We start from the raw sequence: 13763 nt of genomic DNA on the forward strand, positions 1-13763 counted from the left end.
TGGCCGGCCGTTTGCTACACTTTGAGCTCCAGAAAGTTGGCCATTACTCCCAGAGGCTCCATCGTTGTTGGACGTTTGCTGATGGGGTTCACACTTCTAGACATTATTTAACTTTCTTTTGCTCGTCTCTATCAGTCTGTATAATTTATTTTACCTTTTCAGTGAAACTTTAGATTGATTGTGATTCATTCATTGCTTGAGGTGTTTTTTAGCTTTTAAGTCTAACTTCTAATAGAGTTTTAATTATGTATTATTCCATTTATGTTATATGCCCATTAAAGAGTAGCTTTTGATTGAGTCTTATTTACCTATTTAGTGTGTCTCCAAATGACTTGCATTGATGAATTTTTCAGTCAAATTATTTGATTTCACCTATCTAGTCTAGTTTAAATTCAGTTCCATCATTCGTCCATCCATATAGTTAAGGACTTCAATCACTTGTACTTGTTGGTATAAATGTGGCAATGAAATTGTTTTAAATACTCTCAGTTGGAATTCAATGAGATTTCTGGAAGCTTTTCATGATTGCCTTTTTTTGGATTGTCTGTATTGAACAAAGATCTATCTCAATGCTTTATTTATAAATGTATTCATTAAATGTCTTTTCTAAATGTCACTTCTTGTGATGCACTTTCTGTTGTGTTTGCTGGTGTGAAACGCTTTTGAGCTTTTAAAATGTGACTTGTTGGTCCTCTGCAGATTCCTTTCGTGTGACTACCGTGGAGTCCACGGAGATCGGAGGCGCCATCGGTCGCATTAAGGCTGATGATCCAGATGTTGGGCGTAATGCAGAAATGGAGTACAGTATTGTTGGCGGTCATGACATATTCAACATCATCACTGACCAAACCACACAGGAAGGAGTCATCATAATCAAAAAGGTAATTTCATTTATTGTCCCTCATGTCGTAGTCTGCAGTAAGCATCAAGCTCAAACACCCTTAGCTGTTATGTAACAGTGACATGTTTTTCATACGGCTCTAATGAACATCCTTCTGTCGTCAAGGGTTTTCAAGTTGAGCCCTTTGAAATAAATTAGTTTGATAAACACATCAAGTTAAACCTGGATTGAAATGTCATTACACAACTCCCGAGAGAAAGTCAAATGTACGGCTGAAATATGCTTGTGTGTTATTTCTGTAAAAAAGGTATTTGAAGTCTTCAAAGTGCAGTCCTTTTTCTTGGCTTTCCAACTTGTACTGTAGGTTTAATTAAAATTTGAGCTTCCGTTTTATCTCAAGCAGATATGTACATTTGACTTCAATGGAAAGACAGAATAGTACACTTTTAGATTAGAAACAGCCCACTGATAACATTTATTTTGTAATAAAGACATATGAGAGAATATATGAAACTCCAGTGTAGAATCAGATAGCCTAAGCCTGTGAAATGAATAATATAAAGCACTCTTTTGCTCAAAATGCTTTTTAGTTTTTTCCCTAAAGATCTCCCAGATCAGTATTTCTCCCTTGGATTTGTAAGTTTGAATTTAAAGTTGGAATGAGATAAAGGCAGACAAATGAAACGCAATGAATTGCCTATCAGAATCCTGGTGGCAGGCAGTTTATTTTAATATTTCTTTTTTTGTGGAAATGTCTAAAGCTTGACTTCTGATGCTCTTTCATCTCCAGGCACTGGATTACGAAAGTAAGAAGGACTATGAGTTCAGAGTGGAGGTGAGAAACACGTACTTAGATGCAAGGTTCATCCACGGTTTGCAATTCAAAGACTACGCCACAGTCAAAGTAACGGTGGAGGATGTGGACGAGCCGCCCGTTTTCACCAGGAACCCTTACATCATCGAGGTGCACGAGGACACGGCTGCTGGCAGCTTCGTTGGTGTGGTGTCGGCCAGGGACCCTGACGCTGACAGCAAGCCAGTCAAGTATGTTATGAGACACAGAGAGAAGTGTCTGGAGCTTAAACAGAGACACAGCCCAAAATGTCCCATTCCTTCTTTATGAAAAAAGACCACGCCTGCACACTCACTCCTTACCTCAACAATGTTTCATTATAACCCAATAGAATCTTATACTGAGAGATAGACACAGGATTATAAGATAGGAACACTGTTTCTTAATGAACATAGCAGGTTTGTAACAGTATTATACTGCTTTTATTCTTACATTTCATTTCATCAACGTACACAGAAATCCGTTTTTTGGTCTTCTATAACACTTCTTGATTTTCTTTTTTATCCAATATAGTAGCCAAGACCTGTTCACATAACTACTCTATATTTTCTAACTGTATATTTTCAGAATCAGATGGTGCAGATTTCAATATGTTTTAATATTAATGGCCATTTGAAGTATGAGCCAATGTGAAAGGAAAATGGACCGCTGGGGAAAGACAGAATCCAATTTTATTGGAACCAGATGAGAAAAATAGGCTACTTCATAATTGATTTATAACCTTTGTTAACTTTTCCCTATGGAGTCTATGGTGCCAACTACTAGTTCAAGTGTTCTTCAATACAGCCAGTATAATCAAAGGTAGAGTTGTTGCAATATGTATATTCAAATGACGGTCCAATATGGTAACCTCTGGCCGGAATGTTCCATTCTAGGCTTCAAAAGAAAAGCACAAAAAGGCAAAGTCAATGCGTTTGAAACAATGGATCTCAGCCTCCAGCACTAAATATATCCTACAACTCTTGAGACTATTGATGTGGAGAATGTAAAGCGTGAGTGAAGTTTACATTTTTTAAACATTCTCACTTGATGAAGATCCAAACAGCAGCAACACTTTGGAATAATTGTTGTGATTTTCATCATTTTTCATTTGTGACTTGGGTTACTTGTGCAAGCTTATGTTTTGTCTGTATTGATGACTTTCTTCTTCTCCTTTTTTACTTCTAAACAACCCTACCTTAACTATACCAATTTGTTCGACAACACAATTTCACCCCGGAGGAAATGAGCACTCACCATTCTGCAAACTTGGAAGAAAATCATTTACCTTTTAAGTAAAGATTTCCTTGCCAACCCATAGGGTGTAATGCCTTATTGTGGCAATTTGATTGTTTCTAAAGTCATTGTTCCAGCTTTAATTAAACTAGTTTAAAATCAATATGAAAACAAGCAACACATGGCAGAAATACAAAGTGTCCTCTTATCAGTTTTTTCTTTAGCAGGAGGTTGAAAATGTGCCCACTTGGCTAAATCTAATCCATCAGCCGTGCCATGTGTCAGTGTGGAGGAGAGGGAGGGTAGGTGGAGAAGGGGAAAAAAAAGAAAGGATATTATTCATGCTTCCCTCCTGGTCATTTCCCCAGTGGAAGATGGCGGGCCGACCTTAGAAGAGAATGCAAGCACTGTTTATTTCCTTGCATTATGTAAGCCCACTGTGGCACTGAACAAAGTCAAAGTGAAAGACCTTAATTTGCTGTATCGATTCACACAGCTTAGTGCCGCCATTCCACACATATGGCGCCTGCCCGTCTCTGACACAGAGATATGCCACTACCGGCGCACGCCACATGGTGTATTGTATTGCATATTCAAATTTCAGTGGAATATGAAAGATGACTATGACAAATGAGCGGGCATGAGGGAAGATATATCATCTTTTGACATTGGGAAACATGGAGTCTGTCTTTTTGGGAACTAACAGTGATGTAATGTATAAAGCAGAATTCAAACATAAGTACTTTGGGTGAACAGTGTGTTAGCTTGTAATTGAATTTTTCCAAGCAGAAGGATTTGAAGGCTTTTACTTTCATGTGTAATTCAATTAAATGTTGATTATGTTCAAAAATGAAATGAATGAAATGACCAAAATTGTATTTTTCATAGCCCGAAAATCAACCACTTTTAAGCATCTGGATACTGCTAAAATCAGTGATTTAAATCAAATAACTGTTGCACAAACATTATTTAAGTTATCTGAAAGAAATATAATTTTCAAGCCAATAAGCACCAACACATTGTGAATGAAATTCAACCGAATTGCAGGAGTAGAATGCAGCATCCATATCAGACATTTTTTCTGGAAATCAGCAATACAAAAACTTGATTTGAATGAACAAAGTGACAAAAGGAACATCATGATGTGTTTAAGGTAGGCTCAGTAAAATGACTGTTAGGCGACGGTAAATGAAATGTCATCACAATGTGTTTAAATGTAATGTTAAGAAAAATAGAATGTGATTGATTGGAGGATTCAAAAAACACTGTTGGATAAGACTGAAATATAAATAGTTTTTTGTTTTTTTTGCATTTTCGCAACCCCTTTATTTTTGGGATGCAAAAATGACGATATGGAAATAGAGTAGGACATGCATTGATTGACCACCAGTGTGACTGATACTTAGTCCCAGCTTCTTGTCATTTACTTTGATGTTATTTTAGAAAAGGAACGTCATTCTTCTTAAACAAAAGGAGAAACATGCAACTTTATCCACATTTTCGAAGATAATGACTCAACAGCTGATAAGTTAATTTCCACCATAAATTTCTATTTTTGTTACTTTCTGCCGACTATCTGAAATATGAAGGTGAAAATACTTGAGTGAACCAAGGTGCTAAGTATGGCTCTCACATACAGAATAGACTAAATGAAATCAAGTGCTCAATCACTACAGTTCACAAAATGTGCTTTTTCCCCCCTTGTATTTGCATTCAGTCTGTCCTTTCTGTACGTCATGTTTTCAGATACTCCATCGATCGGCATACAGATCTCGAGAGGCTGTTCAACATTGATTCTGTGAATGGCACAATCACTACGCTGAAATCCCTGGACAGAGAAATGTCCAAATGGCACAATATCTCTGTGGTGGCCACTGAAATAAGTGAGATGTGTTTATATTTCTTGAACAGTTTTCATGACTTCTTTCAAAAACATGCTGATTTATTTTTTTTGTAATCCATTTATTTCAGATAACCCACGTCAGACGACTCGAGTGCCTGTGTTCATCAAGGTGTTGGATGTCAATGACAATGCTCCTGAGTTTGCGATGTCCTACGATACATTTGTTTGTGAGAATGTAAAAGCAGGACAGGTAATACAATTGCATAATCTTATATTTCGATATTATACAAAGAATATGTTTGTTTAATTCAAATCAAGTACAATAGGTCTTCTAAAGCTATGCTAATGTAACAAAATATTTTTGCCACTTCTACTGAGACACATCCTAACAACGTAGCTGAATCATCAACAACACGACAGAATCCTTTCAGGGGGACTGTTCTTTTTTTTCTTAATCTTGTTGATATATATTCATACTAAGTGGTACAGTAACACATCTGCAAATCTATGCTGCACATCTTGCAAAGCAAAGATAAGAGCGTAAATGTGCAATGAGCACAAAGGCAGTGGCAGCTGCCACATTATTCTCTGGGGGAGTCACAAGTTCACACAGATGGACCAGAATGTGCTTTTTAGCTCGTTAGCTTGATGCTAACACAAAATGGAAATGGCCATGAACGACCAGAATTATCATCATGATCACAATATTGCGTCTCTATTACATATATGCTCAGTTAGTTTTAAGCATCTCTTTAGTCTGTAGTGCTACTATTGTGTCATTGGTTAAAAGTTGGTGGCTGAAGGATTTTAGCCCAAGTGAACAGCAAATCAAGGGGGCATACCACAACGCCCATCACTCATTTTAATTGTGGAAGTAAATGAAAGAGGATGCTACAGTGCTTGGGCAGTGAGAAAATAAGTACAAGCTCACGTTTTTACAAGACTATTCTGTGCAGTTGCTCCTCAAGGTTCTACCAAACCATAAAACCATCTGTTGTTTATCATTTTCTCATATTTATTGTATAGAGGCTTAGACCCGCCAGCACATTTATCCCTGCACTTTCATGACTTTTAGAAACTTTCCCTCAGTCGGATTACAGTCCGGAGAGGATCTCTCACAGTGAAATTGATATCTGTGTGTGGAGAGACGTATAATCACCAGAATATATGAATACATATTTAACTTAAATGACCTCTAAGTATGAAAACCATGTAGTTATTGGTAGCATGTAGACTTTGGAAAGCCTTGTGGGGGGGGGGACATTTTTCCAGTATTATTGGGCAAAAAGCCAAACAAAATTTGGCAGTAAACAACAGGGAAGCTCAGGGAGGAGTTTCACGCCGGTCACTTCCTGACATGTACAGGGGAGGTGACCCACAATGCTCACGGTGCATGTTGAATACTGATAGATTTGTGCTGGGGGACAGTCTTTCCCACTGCAGAGTACATGTTTTGTAGTTTTGAGAGACATCAAATCCCAAACGCTTCTCACTATATGCAAATTAGTGTAATTTCTGTCTGATTAAGTTTCTTCTCAGTGTTTTTTTTTTTTCTTAGGACAGTGTGAATTCTCTTTGAAAGTTAGTGAACTTTAATGCATAAAATGCTCAACTTTTTGATGTATTTATCCATCTTCATGCATCGCACGATGCTTTTAAACCAGCCCTCTCTAAATGGACAAATAACAAGCTTGAATGTGTTTTTCTGATCCCTTGTTCTGTTTTCTCGGCAGCTGATTCAGACAATAAGTGCTGTTGACACAGATGAACCCCTTGTTGGACACAAGTTTGTCTTTAGTATAAGTGCCACCAACCCGAACTTCACCATTGTTGACAGGGAAGGTAAGATAAGCCGATTTGCATTTTTATTGGAAAACCGAATGAAAGTGCTTCTCTGTGTATTATAAAGTTAAACTTTGAAAATGTTCATGTGGGAATCACCGAAATGGGGTTGCATATGATGGAAATCTAAAGGTCCATTACCTCAAATATGATGCAGAAAATCATAAATTGGAACATATTCTTTTCTTTGTCCAATTGAAGTTTTTGATTGACTGTTTGAAAAGCTTTTAAATGACTGGAGTTGTTTGGCGAAATGCATTTATAGGAGCGTTATTGTGAAAGCAAACTATCAGACAGTCACCCCTCATATATGGTGCATTGTGTTGCAGACAGGCTTTGGTTTTTCTGTCACATGAAAAATACATCTCACTGGAATAAGACGTCTTTGGAAGAGGAGACATGTGTTTGAACTTGATCATGCTTGCAGTTAAATGAGAAATGGACTTGAGATTGTATGGTGCTTTTCAAGTCTACTAAAGACAGGACAGTGGAAATACAGTAGTATGAAATGGGGGAGAGACAAGCTGGACTTGAAGCCAGGCTACCACATCAGATGACTTTAGCCTCTGTACAAAACATATCTCACAAATCTGATTTTAGGCCATTGGCACCGTAATATTTGTCCAACTTAAGTCAGTGTTCAGAAGTATCAACGCAATCATTTGGTCATTCGAAAGAAATTGCCCAATACAGGAGCAAATACTTGTATTTTTGTTGCTGTGGTATCGCCATAAGTTAGCAATACCATTCGATTTTCCATAGTTTTTTTTAAAGAAAAGTTTAAAAATCTGGTATTGTGACAACCCTATACCAAGCCAGTGTGATCTCTCCAGCTCAAGACAGGAAGTATACCTGCTGAATAGATGCTAAAGGAGCACACTCTGAGGCTTCATCAAAAGCACCTAAATTCCTGATTATGATGTAATTGTTGGTGTTTTAAGGGGACTGTTTGTACAGCAGACCCAATTCTTATAACATACAAATCATTGACTGATATATCATTAAGCTATAAGATAATGTAAACTTCAGTCTTCATATTCAAGCAGCCAAAAAAAAAAATTAGCTAAAGCCCAGACTCTAAAATGATACCAGGAAGACAAGGCTTCATGGAAAGAAAAAAAGGAGGAACACAATATAATTCCGGATTAAGCGAATGTTAGCATTTGTTTTTGAAGAATATCGTCTGTGAGCAAAATAAATTGTTATAAATATGCTTGTTTTTGTCTTTTGGTAGCTCAAAAATGTCTTCATAGTGAATGTAGAAAGCCCTGCAAAATTATTATGAGCTGTCTGTCACAGGATACAGAGAGAAAGGAGGAGATATTGCTCTTTCAATGATCATTTAGCTAAGTGAAACATCTTCACACTGACAAGCTTCCCCCATTTACATCTTTCTGCAGATAACACCGCCAATATCCTGACGCGGAGGGGAGCTTTCAGTCGGCGTGAGATGAGCATGTACTTCCTGCCTGTAGTGATCTCCGACAATGACTACCCCATCCAGAGTAGCACCAGCACGCTGATAGTGCGCGTGTGCGCTTGTGACAGCCGCGGAAACATGCAGACCTGCAACCCCGAGGTCCTGCCCTTCTCAGATGGTCTAACAACCGGAGCTCTGGTGGCCATACTGCTCTGTGTCGTCATCCTCCTCAGTAAGTCCCCCACCTGTGTGAGAATGTGAGTGTGCATGTGTCTCCAACAGTCAAAGATGCTAATGGGAAAAGCAATCAAAAGACTTTCTCCTCTATGGCAGAGTAACAAGTCTACACTTGTAGCAAATAAGATCAGATAAAAATATCAATAACAAAATCCTCTTTTGATGCTTACCGTCGTACTTATTTTACCGTGTTTATGTAGTCCCTTAAGTTGATCTTGGTATGGATACACGGCAAACAAAATATGCAACATTAGCACTCCAGTCAGGTTTTTTTCTTTCATAAACTCCCCTCTGCAGAAATTTCAGACTGCTGAAGTCAATAACATGGCCCAGAGTGAGTTGTTTTGCTCAAGTATGAGCTGCTGAGTGCACACAAAACCACTGAATATCTCTGGTACAACAAGGTCTATCATCACAAACAGGGCATTGAGTGAAACCTTGGAGTCCCATCTCATGGCAATCAATAACGGGTTTTTGTAGAATATGCAATTCAGCCAGCGGTCCCAAATGTGGCTGGAGGAGGCTTGGCATTGGTGTTAAAGCCGTAGCAACAAAATTCTAACAATTGTTGACAGAACAAGTAAGTTTTCCTCTAAAAAGGTTCTCACTTGTATTATTGGGAATAATGCACTCAGTGATGCAGTAGTTGTGGGTGAATGGATGTGAAGTAAGTGCTTGACGGAAAGCTATAAAAATTAATGGTTGAGATGTGTAAAAGAACAATTTTTGAATACAGCGGTTGAGGCAGAAGCCTGTGGTTATTAATCAGTTGTTCTTAATGTCTTCCAAAATAATCTGTAACCATACAAACATTTGAAAAACAAATGTCTTGAGAGAACCGCTTATTGGTTAAGATCCGTCATTTCAGACAGCTGTAATTTGTTTTTAGATGAATAAAGGATGCAAACTGTGGTGAAACGTCTTCAAGATCTTCAACTGCTCTAGTTGTCTCTGGATCAAGCTTCGACTTTGGAAGTTGTATTGCTAAAAAAGTAGTTTGGTTTAAGGCTTTCTTACCTGATGTTTTCATATAAAATAACGTATTTTATAAGTATAAATATTCTGCATTTCTGTCAACTCACCCCTATCAATTTAAGTTTAAATAGCAATTTTATAGGGCCTTACTTTACTTTTGTATGGGATCATTGGTAATCAAGACAGGTCCAATGAAGGCCAAATGTGTTGCATATTCAGATAAATGCTGCAGGTCTCCCTTCGAAAATGACATACCAACTGGGGTTTTAAGCTCATTTCATTAGTAGATATATCCACTTAACAAAACGCTCGCTGTGAATTTCAAAGGTAAAGTAGGTCACATGTTACCGCCTGAAATTCTAAAGCACCACTTCAGCCCTCTGCATGATCCAGTGCAGTATGTAACAGCATACAGGGCACAACAGCGACAGTGCCTATCGTTTTACCCAGCAAAAAGCAGAAATGTGCAGTGCTCATGGTCAAGGGCATATCAATAAGTAATGGGTTTCAACTGCCATTGAACCTCACCTTGCTTTGTCAAGCGTAGTGGCGAGCATTATGGCTCAGTAGACATTGTGAATGTAGAATGAGGTAAATGTGATTAAAATATTTTAAAAAAATGCTCCTCAGAAAGTGCATGTGTGTGTGTGTGTCAGCCTGTAATTGTTTCAGTGGGTTGAATCTGAATCCACTTCCTGTCATGAACTCTAGTTTGAAAGTTTGTCTCCTATTTGATCTGCGCCTGACTAACCTTGTGATACAAGCACATTAGTATTGATCAGCGTTCTTTCCATCTGCTTGTTTTGACTCCAAATTTTAAATTCCAACTCTGATGGTGGGCAGATCCTCTCTCACGTATCGGGTGTACTGAAGGTTAAACTCCATGCTCTTCTCTTGAGCAGAATACCGTGACATCTGCTCATTATCCGTCGCTTTCTCGCGCATGAACCCCCCCCCTGGCAGACTGTCTCATTCACCTCCGCTTGACTCCGACAGGCAGCCACTGAGCTGGATCACTTCTCCCTATCTGCTCCTCATCATTGCTGCCTTCTGCGCTATCTAAAACTGTGGCACTGGTCAGTTGCAAATGTCCATGAAGGACCTTATAAACAGACACTCACACCCTCCATCTAGCACACAATGAAGCCATTGTAATTAACACCCAGGTGGGAGGCAAGTTAGATGACTATAGTGCCTGCTGGTAGGACAAAAAAGGCAAAGAAGGAAAAGACGAGGTTGAGCAGATTTGGGACCTGTCTAAAATGAGCTATTACTTACTCTTTTACAAATAGATTAGCCTTTTAGCAATGTAAAGTTAGGTATATCAAGAAAACAATTACTGCAATTTGCTGCCATTCAAGTTTCTCCAAACTTTGCAAATATTGCACAACATCATTACATCCCAAATGGTTAATAATATGGAACCAACATTCATTCACAGCTTTTAGAGCAAATAGGTGTATAAAAGCCAGCATTTCATGTGTATGATAAAGTCAAACTTTATAGAGTAAGATAGAAATACATACATTAGACAAGACTTGACGAAGCTAAATAAATAAAACAAAAATAAGCACAAGATAGAGCAACACAAAAGGGCAAAAATATGTTGAATATAGAATTTGTGATATGTATGAGAATGTAATGCAGTACACTTAGCAAAGTTAAGTTACAGAGGTAAGCTAAGAAGTATAGGTGATTGCATTGATAGTAGTATGAGCTACTATATGGATAGCAAAGCATTTGCAAGATGATAATTATTACTGAACCACACTGATTAGGTCGGCATTATACTGATGGTTGCCCTAAAAGGAACCCACATACAAATGCAATCAAAGCAAATTGCCAAATGAGCTTGTTTTGAGTGAATTTACATGTGGGGTCCTTTTAAATCAACCCAAGTGAAGCTTAGTAAAGCTACACCTTTATATTAAATGTACATTGGTACCATTTCAAGCGGAATTTCAGGAGGCTTCAAAAAAACTTATTACACAGTGCCACTCTCTGGAAACATGCTCACTCTGCAATCTCTTCTAGTCTCCTGCTGGAAAAAAAAAAGAGAGAACGAGATGAGATATGAGGCTGTGTGCTGGATGAAAAGTGATGGGGGAGAAAAGGATCTTCCAACCTCTGTGCGTTTCATACAGTGAATGTGCCGTTCAAGGGAAAAGGAAAGAGAAAGTTTTTTCTCTGAATCTTTAATAATATGAGGTGACTGCCTGAGGCAGTGTTGGGGATTTATCACTGCTAGCAAATGTGTCTTCCCTCTGCGCTTTTGCTCCCTCATGCTCTTTAATGCATGACACATGTTAGGAGGCACACGTCTTATGCTGAGCTTTCTCTCTCTTTCTTTCCCACTGTTTTTGTGTAGTGATCGTGGTGCTGTTTGCTGCCCTGAGGAGACAGAGGAAGAAGGAGCCTCTGATCATCTCCAAAGAGGATGTCAGAGACAACGTTGTCAGCTACAACGATGAAGGGGGTGGAGAGGAGGACACTCAGGCCTTTGATATCGGCACACTGCGCAACCCAGAGGTGATGGATGCTAACAAGTTACGCAGGGACATCATACCCGAAATGCTGTTTCCCTTTCGGAGGACGTCACCTTTAAAGGATAACACGGACGTCAGAGACTTCATTAATGGGAGGCTTCAGGAGAATGATTCGGACCCCACGGCGCCCCCCTATGACTCCCTGGCCACATATGCTTATGAGGGCAGTGGGTCGCTGGCAGAATCCCTCAGCTCTCTGGAGTCTGCAGCCACTGAGGGGGACCATGACTACGATTACCTCAGCAACTGGGGACCACAATTCAAGAAACTTGCGGAGATGTACATAGGAAAAAGCCCCGACAGAGAGACCTAGGCAGAGCCATGAGTCTCTTTCCTCAAGTCCATTTTTTGTCTGTTTTTCTAGCTAGCTAGCCAGACAGCTTTGTGTCTAGTTAGTTAGCTAGCCAACTAGTTGACTGTCTGTCTACCTACCTATCTATCAAGCTATCTATCTGTTTATCCGTCTAGTTTGCTAGCTAGCTTGCTGGTTGACTAGTAGTCTATTTGATTCGCAAACAAAAGTTTCAGCAGTGCACCTGTGGAAGTTGAAATGAACAGAAAGTAAGACTTGAACTTCTCATTCATGGAGATGCAGTATAATTCTCAAAGTTTTACCGTTTTTGGTCATAATCAGTGAAGATGCCTTTGAATTTTAGGATTTTTGTGAACAATTGTGTGGACAATGTGTTTTGTAATGAGCGATAGTAGTATTGTATACTATCAATGTTTAATGGCTCTGGAGCGGGAGTGGGCGGGGGTTGTAAGGATGGAGTCGAGTGGTATTTCCAGCCACCTCCATTAATAACTGTACATGTACAAAGTGTTTTTAACGATGGACAACCTATATACTATTTGCTATCTTTGTTCGACAAGCAATGTTCATGTGAGTGGTTGGTGCAGTTTATTTGTCAAACTGTGAATTCATTTCATCATATAGGTGTAAAATGTACTGGAAAGTGTATGTTGTAGGCAAAACTGTCATACACTGATTTCATGCTGTTTGAATGCTGAGTCATATTGTTTTATATTTATATTTTTATACTTATTTTCTTAATAAAATTATGTAAAAAGAAAAGAAAACTGAAGATGTGTTGAAATAAGAATCCTTAAGAATCTACTTCACATAGGAATGTAGTGATACACTGAACACACAAAACGTGTGACATTACGCATCACGATACGTGACGTATTACTGTACGATATGGTCAGTGTTACGATATATTCTTGGTTCATTACTACATTTGGCCATCATTTTTCAAAGGTTTTCTACTCTTGATAAAGATGTAAGAATGAAGTCACTGAATAATAATAAAAAAATATATATATATCTAATCTTCTAGCAATAAAAGTGTTAAATATCACTTTCCCTTACTGCACACTGAGAAAAAAATAAGCATCCTCATATCTACATTTTGATACTTTGTTTCACCCACCATGAAGATCAATGCATAAGTGGTTAATTAAAACATTATGTAACTGTCTGTTAGCAACATCCCCACCTCTTCAAATTAATTAAAACAGAAATAATACCATCGTAAGTATTTCAAAACAGTACTCGTTTTTAGTTATTATTTATATTAGGTACGGGCACACAAGGGAAAAGTGGAGGCCAACGATTGAGTCATCTGAATTTAAAATCTATCCATCCTGTCAGAATAATCATTGTGGTACTGAGTTTGATAAGCTGTCTGGATTCAGCAAAACTGCTTCAACTGCTGCTCCAGTTTGTTGTGATATTTCCACCCATGTCTGCCTGCCGGGCTATGACTTAACGTTATAAATTGTCTATCTTGTGTCTTGCAGTATCAAGAGAAAAAATGAATTGGTGTGCGTGTGGTAACTTTGTTTTTATGGACGAAGCCAAGCACAGACACATCATTTTAAAACATGATTTTTAAAGATACACAGTAATACATATACTGAGGACAGAGGGGAGAAATAGTTGGACTAAAACAACTTCTTTTGCTATTGAATGTAGCTGGCCCCATTCA

General features: G+C 38.4%; 1 protein-coding gene across 1 annotated transcript in view; it reads left to right on the top strand.

Moving 5' to 3' along the window:
* Nucleotides 1–13239, top strand: part of LOC306835355 (cadherin-10-like) — a 36599-nt gene extending 23360 nt beyond the window's left edge. Inside the window, exons 6-12 of the mRNA XM_079361836.1 lie at nucleotides 700–881; nucleotides 1632–1885; nucleotides 4656–4792; nucleotides 4881–5002; nucleotides 6486–6594; nucleotides 7995–8246; nucleotides 11595–13239. Of these exons, the coding sequence (XP_079217962.1) occupies nucleotides 700–881; nucleotides 1632–1885; nucleotides 4656–4792; nucleotides 4881–5002; nucleotides 6486–6594; nucleotides 7995–8246; nucleotides 11595–12085 (1547 nt within the window). The 3' untranslated portion in view covers nucleotides 12086–13239. The remainder of the gene's footprint in view (nucleotides 1–699; nucleotides 882–1631; nucleotides 1886–4655; nucleotides 4793–4880; nucleotides 5003–6485; nucleotides 6595–7994; nucleotides 8247–11594) is intronic.
* Nucleotides 13240–13763: the final 524 nt, after the last annotated feature.

The sequence above is a fragment of the Symphodus melops genome (genome assembly GCF_947650265.1).
Source record: "Symphodus melops genome assembly, chromosome: 14".
Classification (NCBI taxonomy): domain Eukaryota; kingdom Metazoa; phylum Chordata; class Actinopteri; order Labriformes; family Labridae; genus Symphodus; species Symphodus melops.